Genomic DNA, 11,181 nt, shown 5'->3' with positions numbered 1-11,181 from the left:
AATCATGCAAAAATCCACATTAGGGCTAATAAAAGTTTTTTTTTTTTTTATTTTTGCACAATAACTATTAGTGCATATTTTCTTTTTAAAAATTTGAAATAATAATTTGAACTTTTAAATCAATTAAATACATAAATGTATGTAACATTTAATATTTTAGTTTTAATAGAATACAAGGTGATTAGCCTACTCTATGTTACAACAAAACAATTCTAAATAATAAAAATAAAATACACAACCCTCAAAAAATAAACTACAATGAATTATATACCATATGAAAGAAAGTTTAGTAATTGTTACAGTTAGTTTTATTAATACATTTTACCTATTTCATTAAGTTTTAATGAATTTAACTGAATTAAATTATAGTATTCATAGTGTGTAATGACATACTATATTTTTAAACAAAAATAATAATTTTATTTCTATTTTCATTTAATATCTGCATTTTTATTCTTCTATGTTGTTATAAAAATTGTTGTTAATGTAGCCTATGGACTAAAATGCAAAGCAATGAATAATCATTAGGCAATTCATAAGTTCAAATCATCATAAATTAAATATGATGCAAATTCATACTAACTTTTATTAACAATGAATATTCATATTGATAAAAATGTATGTATGAATAAATTTCATAGTCAGTATGCTATAAATAAAAACTGATAATGGTTTATTTATTTAATTATTTTTGTTTGCAACAGCTTTATTCAATAATTTAGCGTCCTAAACTATGAGTTATAACTGGACGCATACTTTGTGTCATTATTGGATAAGACACTAGAGGAGTTGATGGGCCACTCATAGTAATAATGCTTTGTGGTAAAGTCTGAGAAAGAGAAACTGCTGCAGGCAGTGCTTGAGCTATTGATACAGGAACAGATGCAATAGACACTGGCACTGTGGCAATTGATACAGGTGCAATTGCTTGGCCCAAAGTTACAGGTACTATTGGTGTGATAGTTTGCTGGGTAGCTGCTGCTAACTCTGTTGCAATATGCTGAGTAGGTAAAGTAGTAGTTGCACCTGTAAGATCACTATTTCCTAAAGATAACTGTTGTGATATTTGAGTAATAGCAGATGGCAAAGGTGTAGCAGTGTGAGGATTTAATGTTTGTGTAACTGGTGATACTGTAGTTTGTTTACTAAGTCGCAATTGCGCATTTTGATCCAAAAGAAATTCATTTGTAGCTTGAAGTTCAGTTACTTGCTTTTTCAATTCTTCTATTTTATGTCGAAGTAGAGTGTTTTCTTCCTCAAGTAATTGATAATCCAAAGGTACAACAGCAGAAGAAACTAAAGAGCATTTATCATTATTTTCTGAAAAATAATTTGAGTTATTAGCATAACGATCAAATGCTTGTCGTTTTGGTTCAGGTTCATAATCATCTACTTCATTATATTTGTCTAAATTGCCAAATCGTTCTTTCTTTCGTCTCCATATATGAGGTGAATCAACTTGCTCAGTTTCTGTAACATGACGAAATTTACAACGCCCAGCCCGTCTACAATCACCTTTTAAAAAATCATTACATATTGGTATTTCTCCTTTTTTTGCTGGAGCATCAAAAGGAATACCTTTGCCCATTGCAACAGCATCAACTAAATGGGAAGGCAAACGACCATAAAGACGATACTGTTGTTCTTCATTTCGAGTACAATGCAGAAATTTGCAATTTACACGCCTACATTCTTTGTTTTGATAATCGTGGCAAAACACATATCTCACTTTTCTACTCAATTCTTCTGTTTCATTTGTATCAGGATGCCTATATTTGCAACGTCTACCTCGTTTACAAACATTTCGCAAGAAATCACGGCATATATTATCGCTGCCATCACTTTTGTAAGTTTCAGTATCTCCCCTTGAATCTCTACTTTCATCATCAGACATGTTGAATTTTAAAAGATTTAAATAACAACTAAATACTTGCACTCTTTTTTCCAGATTTAAAGCCAATCATGCATTAATAATGCAGATTTTGCAGCAGAGCAAGCTGTCGCTGTCCAGTCACCAGCAAAGCACTCGCAACAAAATGCTGAAAAGGAAAGAAAGTAATCTGAGATAAATATTTAATTTCTGGTTATCCAGTGAAATTAATAATATGCAAAATGACATTTGAGTAGAAAACAATTCAGATATTACCATACACAATTTCTTGTTGTATTAAAAAAGATACATCATAATTCTTCTCATAAATTTAATTCACCAATAACTGCTTAATTAGGATTGTTCAGTGAAAAACCAACTTTTTTGATCAGTCAAACTTACTTGTGTTGACTAATACTTGATATATGCTATCAAAAACTTACTCTTTCCATAATTTATATATTGAATACAAGTTATAAAAATACAAAAAAAAAAATATAAATATTATATTTTTTAAATAAACTTCATTAAACTTAATGTAGTTATAATTTAAATTTTTCCTATAAAACAAGATTCTATTCAATTAATTGAAAGCTGGTTAATCTAATCTAATTAATTATATTTCTAATGTCATGACATGCATAAAACAGTCACCTATCCTACACTTATCTCTAAAATTGTCATTATAATGGCTTTCCAAAAGTTATACCACTTTTCAAATAATAACTTCATTTTTTATATAGGCTAGTGACTTTTTTAAACCAAATTTTAACATTATAGTTTTAAAAAAGCATTCATTAATTTATTCTAAAACATGCTCTTCAGTTTGTTGTGCCATATGCATTAATTTCAGTTTTAAAGTGTTGTTTTTAAGTAGTCTTTATTTTGCCATAAAAGAATTTTTTAAAGTACATTTTGAATGTTATAACAATGAACTCAAAATAAATTAAAACCCAGAGATGAAAATGATACAGAGAAAATAAACAAAGAATGAGAAAAGTTGTAACAATTAAACAAAAGATTGAAAAGAAGGTCACTTTACTGACCATGAATTTTATATGGAAAAACTATGATAAATTCCTCAAGACTCAATGACAAATTTAATGAAATGGCTAATGCAAAAGAAAAGATGTTGGTTCAAAAAGTTGATGCAGATGAAGTTGGCAAATTTTTTCAATCCCATGATGAAAATTTCACATTAGATGAACTCATATACAAACATAAGTTCTCTGATGATGACGAAGAAAAGATAGAGAAATCTTTGGAAACTGCTAAGATAAAAGAAATGGACAATATAAACATTTCGATAAATATTGTTACTGAATATGAAAATGTTGTAGAAGCACTACTTTCAAAAATGCTATCATACATGCCTACAAAAAGATGTATGAGATGAGCAGTTAAAATATCAACCTACTGCTAAGGAAAACCTAGGAATGAATATGGGTAAATCAAAAATATCAGGAATTTTTCAGAGTTGATCCATCCTGGATGTTAGGCTGTCTCTCTCACCACCTGGCTGCCTATTGTAGGTCTAGTCAAACCTATAATGGGCTTGATTAAAAACCATGTTAGTGCTCACATAGCAAAAAAGAGTAAAAAAAAAAAAAAACAATTGATAATGCATAAATATAAATTATGAAAAGGCAAAGTTTCATCTTAAATTTCTCAGCTCAGATGTATTTCCAATTCTAAAGATATTGGAATGCCTTTCATATCAAAAATTGATACCTGAAATAAATGAAATCAAAAATTTTGTGTTAAAGTATCAAGAAAGAAAATTATCATCAAAGACATCTGATTCATACAGAATCAGAAAGTAGATCACTTGATTCTCTACAATTTTCTAGAGAATGATTCCCTTATTCTCCTTTATCATCAACCACTATCCATCATCTCATTAAAACTTCTTACACTCTTTTGGCAAGTAAAAGATACCCTAATTTTCACTGTTCTAAATTGTTATATTTTTCTATCTGTGAAAACCATTTGGGTATCTTCAGTCATGATGGAATGCATTATAATTTTTACAGTGAAATTAATTGAATTTTTTTATTTGTTTAATGACTTCCTGCTCTGTGAGAGTTTTCAGGAATGAATTAGTCATTACACAAGAGGTATTAAGTTAAAGTTCATTTAACTAGGCAGATTTTCTTGCTTTTAAATATCAGTTTTTATTTCTCATTTCAAAAACCAACCTTTATAGTCTGTAAATTGTTATAAAACATTACAACATTATCCGTCATTTCACCAACACCGATAACAGGTTCAGGTACGTGTTCATTACAATTTTAGTTTTATAATAATAATTAGCTTTTTTAATGCTAATATGGAATCCTAGTCCATCTAATGAACATTAAAACTACTTTTTATTAGAGAACTGGTAATAATGGCAATTCTTATTTTCTTATTGTGAAGAACTTTTCGTAGCAATTATAATGATATACAGTATATCCAGTTATCAGTTGATCATTGGTTGCCAAGCTACAAGCTCCAATGTATGTTGAAAACAGTGCCCGATTAAGACTTTGAACCTTAAGCACTTAAAAAGATTTTGGTACCCCCATGCTATATGGCAATTCAACATATAAGCTCAAACCACCAAAATTGGAGAGAGCATTATAAAATTGTGTTTGTACCAAATCAACACTGCATTAGTTTTAGGGACACAGAACCCTAAAGTGCAATGAAAATTTGACTGATTTGATAAACATACAAATAATTGAAAACTTAGAGATTCAAGATCTGAGGAATGATGTCCTTCAGTTTAACTTCTTGCACATCTTTTGAGACTAGTTCCATCAACACTGGAACCAGTAATTTGGCTGTAACCCTTGATAATATTTTATCATTTTTTGAATTGAATTTTATCATTCAATTAAGTTATGTGCAAATTAGAGTTACAGTATACCCCAGTAAATTTTTATTAGTATTGAAGGCATGAAGATCTTGGAATGGCAATTCAAACAAAAAAATCTGGTTAAAATTAGGCTGAGTAATTTGGATTTGAAATTTTCACAGATATCTAGGTAAAGATCAAACATTACAGTGCCGTAGCACTGCAGTGCCCTTGACAGTAGAATTACAATTTCCTTTATACACAAATTAATTTTTATAATAATTATTACAACACTATATATTTTTACTTACTATGTTACTTGCAAGTCTTATAATGATCATTTTTTCACAATTTGTTATGATGTGAAATACTCACAAAATTCTATTTTGACCTGGATAATAGCTCTACAATTTAATTTTAATGGGTGATGTTGATTTACATTTACAGTTGACATTATAATTGACCTAAAAGACAGACATTTACATGTGCTCCAAATGTTTTGCTTTATTTCATGAATTATTTTCATTATTTCCTTTTTATTTTTGTTATACAGTAATAAATAGAAATGATATTGTTAATTTTCATTTTAAAAATTTGAACTTACATTTTCTACATAAAACTATGAATCCTTGATATTATACACTTATAAAGCTTTTCTCTTATGCTGGAGTTATTTCTTAATAATTTTAAGTTAATAATTTTTAATTATGACTAAATTAGGCTTAAAATTGAATAAAATCATGCTTAACAACCATGATGTAAAATAAGATATTATGTGAACACCATATATATGTATTTAGAAAAGCTATATGGGATGCTGTTAGTATACCTGTATTGACTAAATAGCCAAAACACTATATATATAGTATTAAAACACTGTACAGAACCTTTGTAAATAAAAAGGTTCTGTAAAGTGATTTAGTACTATATACTTTCACTCCAAACTGAAGGATTGTGAATAGAATATATATATAGCATTAATTAAAATATTTATGTAATTATTTCTGGGTCATAATTTTTAATTTGTTATATAATATTTAGTTTAAATCTGAAGAAATCTCAACTTTTGCAAAATTTTCTAAACTTCAGTTTTAAAACTTAGCAGCAGTAAACTTTATATCTAGCAGCACAATCACATTAGATCAATATTGCTGATTTCTTAACAAGCTTTCCCTTTTATATATACCAACCACTTTTTCCCATCAGATTGCATCAACATCTGAGATTTTCCGTAATCAAAATTTTCTGTTCTCCAATATTATGACCTTAGTCTCTACTTTAACATCATAGGACCATGAACATAGATGCAGTCAGATGTTGATCAAAAGAACATTACACAATGAATAAATGTAAGCACAAGGATGGGCAACCCACGGCCCCCAGGCCACATGCAGCCTGCATTAATATTTCTTGTGGCCGTGTCGCATAAAATATGAATAAATATATCAATTTTCCAGCTTAAGGAAGTATGCAGCAAAAATTCAAACGTTATTTTCTAAAACTTATGTATGTGAATAGTTTTTCTGCAATAAATTTAGTAAAATTAAAACAAGAAACCAGCTAACAGACACATCGAATCTAATTTAAAACTAGCAGTGACTAATATTTAACCAAATATTTTCGAAATACTATGTTTACATCTGTGCCAGATGCTAAATTAAGTATTCGCATTTTTCACCGGATGCTTGCCCTCTGGTGTTTACAAACAAAACAATTCTATCTGGGTTGTTTGATTCATTCTTGTGTATTATCAGTAGTAAAGATGACTAGCAATAGAAAAAGCAAAGCTTTCTGTTGCGTTCCAAATTGCAATTTCAAAGCCTTATGGGAGCCTAATATAAGTTTTCGTCTATTCCCACATGAAAAACATGATTATTCAGAAATCTGTTGGTTATATTTATGAGCTGTTCTGAATTCTGAAAGAGTGGATTAGACTGTTAAGAATTGGCAGTTTCCCAATTGTCCAGCTTTATATGCTGTCAATTATAAAAGATATTTTCTTAAAATTTAAAATGCCAGTAATTTTGATACAGAGTTAGATTTGAGCATTTCGAAGCCCTAAACTGAACTCTGTAAGGCCCCTTACCAACTCTTCACAATTTTAAAGTCAATCATAAAAAGAAAAGAATTAAATCAGACTTGTCTCTGATTTAATACAGATATTGGAACGAAAAGATGTGAGGTTTTACTAGTCTTATGTTTTATTACTGAATTTAATTAAATTTCTATACCCATTCCATTAAAATTTTTTTTTAAAAAAGATCTTAATTCTTAGGAAAAAAACTAATGAAATACTACACAAAATAAAAAGTAATGTATATTTTGTTGATTTGTAAAAATATGTTTATTACAGAATTTAACTTCAATTTTCTTTTTTGTACAAATGTTTGAGGCCCCTTGAAAGTCAAAGCCCTAAACAACAATTTACATAGCTTTTTACTTGTAAATCTGGCCCTGATAGGACAATGTCAAAGCTGATGTTTTTTTTAACACAAAGAGCACAAATATGTATAGAACAATCTTGCTCACTTGTTTCGATACCACATAATGACGTGTCCCGCTAGCAATAATTGTTCTCCTATAAAATTTCTCTATAAACAGCTACAAGCAACATATATCATTATATAGGACAGTAATATATGATTAATTTTACATTACTAGTTACAAGTGACCCAGATAAAATAGCCATTTTATAAAAATGCAGTGCGCTCTATAGTTCATGAAAATGCGAATACCTATGCTAATTTATAATTTTATATTAATAAATAATTGTGATTTACCAACATTTTTTTTTACTCTTTTTTCATTTATGCAGCCCCAGTTCAAAAGTTTTGAAATGCAGCCCTTATATAGAAAAATGTCGCCCATCCCTGATGTAGCAAACTAATTAACAAAATTTTATTACTTATTTTAATTAAGTTTTAATAAAGTTTTAAAATATTGATAAAAATTTTTAAATTGCAAAGTTATGCACATGTAAAGTTCTCTGCTTTTTAAGCTAAGAACTGGTCATCAGTATAAGGAATTATTACTTTGCATCTGTAAATCTAATTCCATCAATTTAAGTTTTAAAATTCTTTAACACCTGTATTCAAAACTCAGGATCAACAGTCAGAACCAATTAGCATTTATCTACTTTTACACATGTAAATGCTTATTAGTTAACTTCTGATTGACTCTTGATCTTGTATTATGAATATGAACATTAGCCTAACCTGAAAAAGAGTATTAGATTAATAATCTGTATAAAAAATTGCTGCATTTAATTTTGCATTTAAAATTTAGTGTGTGTATATATATGTATATTATTTTGTACTTCAAAGGGACTGATAAACATGAAGTAGAACCGTAAAACACCTTAAAAACATTTGTTAAATCTTTAAATCAATACTGGAAAGGTAAAAGTTGGTGTAAGATTCTGTGTTTTCCAGTTGAAAGTTCTTTTTCATATATATTGTATTTCTTCAATTAAACCCTAGGGATTTATTTTAAAAATATATATATCCCCTGGTTTTTATCAAGACTATGGTTTATCATCTTGCAACAGGAGAGAAATGGATGAAAACCAAAAGACATATTTTAATTACCTGTACATTTTATGAACTATCAAAACCATTCATTGATTGTATTTATATGTTGTAACTACATATAACATACAGTTATATAATACAGTTATATACAGTATTATATAACTGTATATAATACATACAATTATGTATTATATGTAACATTTTTAGTTACATATAATACATGTAATTAAAAATGAAAACATTAGTGTTTTCATTTTTAACCAAATTTAGCATCTTTCAGTTTGGTTGTTCAACATTGTCATTTGTGTGTGTTTTGATCTCATTGTTAAAATCAGGTTCTTGATTACCATCTTCTGGTTCAAATTCATCTCTGTTTGCAATTTGAATTTTCCTACTAAATTAGCTAACCTTTGGTTACTAAGCTCTTGACATATGAACTCAATTGTGACTTTCTCACATTCAATATTCACCAATATTTATAATTTTACTTCAAATATTTCCATGAACTAAGAAAACAGAAATGGAATAGAAAATGCCATCCAACTCTTTGACAATTTGAAGAGGTAGAATTTTAGTTAAACTCCTTATCTGGCATTCTAAACTACATTACCCTATATATCTGATAGTACATTACTTCAATATGTTTCCCATGCTTTTAAAATCAAGGTTTATTTAAGACAGATTTATTTTTAACAGAATCTTTATTCCCTGGGATTTAATTGAGTAAATACATTGGTATATATATGCATAAACTAAGTTTTAAATGCAAAGTATTTCATATAAGAAACTCAAAAAAAAAACAATTCATTTCTACGTTATTTAAAACTCTTATCATCTACACATTATGAAAGTCCATAATTAATGTTATATTAAAGTTTAATCTGTTAAAATCATTATGTTTATAGTCCTGTTAAAAAAATATATTATTTTCATATAATCTTTAATTATAAAGTTTGTAATATAATCTTTATAATTCTTACAGTCATATAAATTGAATCTTTATAAAGGAAAGATTAAATGAAATATTTTACTGCTGTATTTTAAACTAGTTGGTAGGTTAAAAATGAAGTTAACTTACACAAATATGTATATATAGAAAACATTCCAATCTAAACATGAAAAATTATAGCTATAGGAAAAGATTTTTTTTAGTCATCTGAGAAAAATATAGTAATTTATTCATTTTGAAATCAGTTTTTTAGAACTTACATGCAACTATTTTAATAATGAATTTTAATAATTTAATAGTGTTGTATTTAATAACAAAACAATACAATTCTACAAAATTCTAATTTTTGTTTTCCAATTTAAAACTAATCTTTAGAAAATAATCTTAAGAAATTTCAACACATTATAAACGAGCACTTATAGAGACAAAAGGATATTTTTTACAGTGTTTTTTGATATGACTTTATCCATTTTTAACCAAAATAATTCCAAAGTAATCCAAGCCATTTTTTTTTATTAAAAATTAAATTTTTTGAAAATTGAATTCTCCTTCTTAAAAGCATTTAAATATATACAATGATTTTGCTGTAAAAAAATGATCATAAAAATCAGTATTAAAATGTTTCCAAAAATTTGTAGGTTATTATTATTATATTGTAGTAAACTTCATAAAGCTAATGTAAAAATTAAATTTCTTCTAAAAATTGATAACGAAAGCTTAAAATTCACTTGCTCAATAATTTTTTTAAATTTCTGATATTTTTAGATATAGCAACTTACATATCATTAGAAACAAAGCTATAATTTTATAATAAAAAGTTCCAATAGTTTATCCTTTAACACATTTTTATCCATTTTCTATATGCAAGTCTAATCGGATGATGATTCCAGCTAACATTTTCAGAAATTAGTTAATAATTGTACGAATTATCATATGGTAATTTAGATAATACAGATTTATAAGGTATAAAATTCTTTCCACACCTTATAAATTAAACAAAAACGGTATACCACAAAAACTTATTTAAATATTAATATTAATTATTGGTCCTCCCTGCCCTTTTCTTTAAATATTTAAACTAAAAGAATTATGTAATTATTTTTATTTCTTCATTATTTCAACTGTAATCGAAATTTTAAAATTAAGATTTGCAAGTAAATTTGTTTTATATTAAAAGTTTTGCAGATGAGTTCTAAGACATTTGATTAATATCAAAGCACTTTAGGACTTCCAGCCAATACCGTTATAGATTAATATGTAGGACTATTACTGTGTAATTCCAGTGTGATCAATCACTAGAACTTGTGAAGATTTCTGTCCTCATTAACTGAGTCTCAAAATGTATTTAATATTCTAAATCTTTTCTCGTATGGCTAACAATTAAACAATTTCACAAAGTAGTTACGGAAGCAGTTCATAAAACGGTTTGTTGCATTTAATATAAAGAAAAAAACAAGAAGAATAAGCAAAAATCTTCAAGTGTTTTATTTTAGATTTATGTTTAGGCCTAAAATGTTTGTTTACAAATATTTCGAAAAGGCCTAACGCATTATTGAATAAAGCAGTGTCTCAAAGCTAACGTTACCTGTAATAATTAAAGCAGAAAAGTTACGGAAATGATGTAATTCCGATCAAAACAATTTTTAATTATCCAAAATAAAGTTTCATTCCCTTGCGCTACAGTCAGAACTGTTCGCCGATGACGTCACTTACCAAGCTGTCCCAATATTCCTTGCGAAAACGTCGAAAATCGATTACATTCTGATACATTTTTTTAAATATTTGAAATCAAATAAAAATGAATATGCATTCATATTTTATAATTATAGAATAATTCGTCACAGATAAAAATCTGTTCTTTAATCATTTGTTTTTTAATAATGTATATTATATAGGCCTATATATTAGCATAATGGCTGCTTAGCAACCTTTAATTGCAAACTAGACCCTTTAGAAGACTTTAATTAACCTTAACGACTTAAATAAATCGACT

The 11,181-nt window shown here is 27.4% G+C and overlaps 1 protein-coding gene across 1 annotated transcript; it reads right to left on the bottom strand.

Moving 5' to 3' along the window:
• Positions 1-647: 647 nt before the first annotated feature.
• Positions 648-10,912, bottom strand: LOC136978688 (zinc finger CCCH domain-containing protein 10-like). The gene is made up of 2 exons (XM_067274441.1): positions 10,774-10,912; positions 648-2,039 (listed from the first exon to the last, which is right to left on the bottom strand). Exon 2 carries the CDS (start codon positions 1,892-1,894, stop codon positions 719-721), a length of 1,176 nt encoding a protein of 391 aa, XP_067130542.1. The 5' UTR covers positions 1,895-2,039; positions 10,774-10,912; the 3' UTR covers positions 648-718.
• Positions 10,913-11,181: the final 269 nt, after the last annotated feature.

The sequence above is a fragment of the Centruroides vittatus genome, unplaced genomic scaffold, assembly GCF_030686945.1.
Source record: "Centruroides vittatus isolate TY-2023 unplaced genomic scaffold, ASM3068694v2 contig_549, whole genome shotgun sequence".
Lineage (NCBI taxonomy): Eukaryota > Metazoa > Arthropoda > Arachnida > Scorpiones > Buthidae > Centruroides > Centruroides vittatus.
Note: the sequence above shows the minus strand (reverse complement) of the source record. Positions and strands in the feature narration are given on the sequence as shown.

Bases quoted from the DNA above. Each gene is read 5' to 3' on its own strand.
- LOC136978688 (XM_067274441.1), bottom strand. From the start codon at position 1,894: ATGTCTGATGATGAAAGTAGAGATTCAAGGGGAGATACTGAAACTTAC.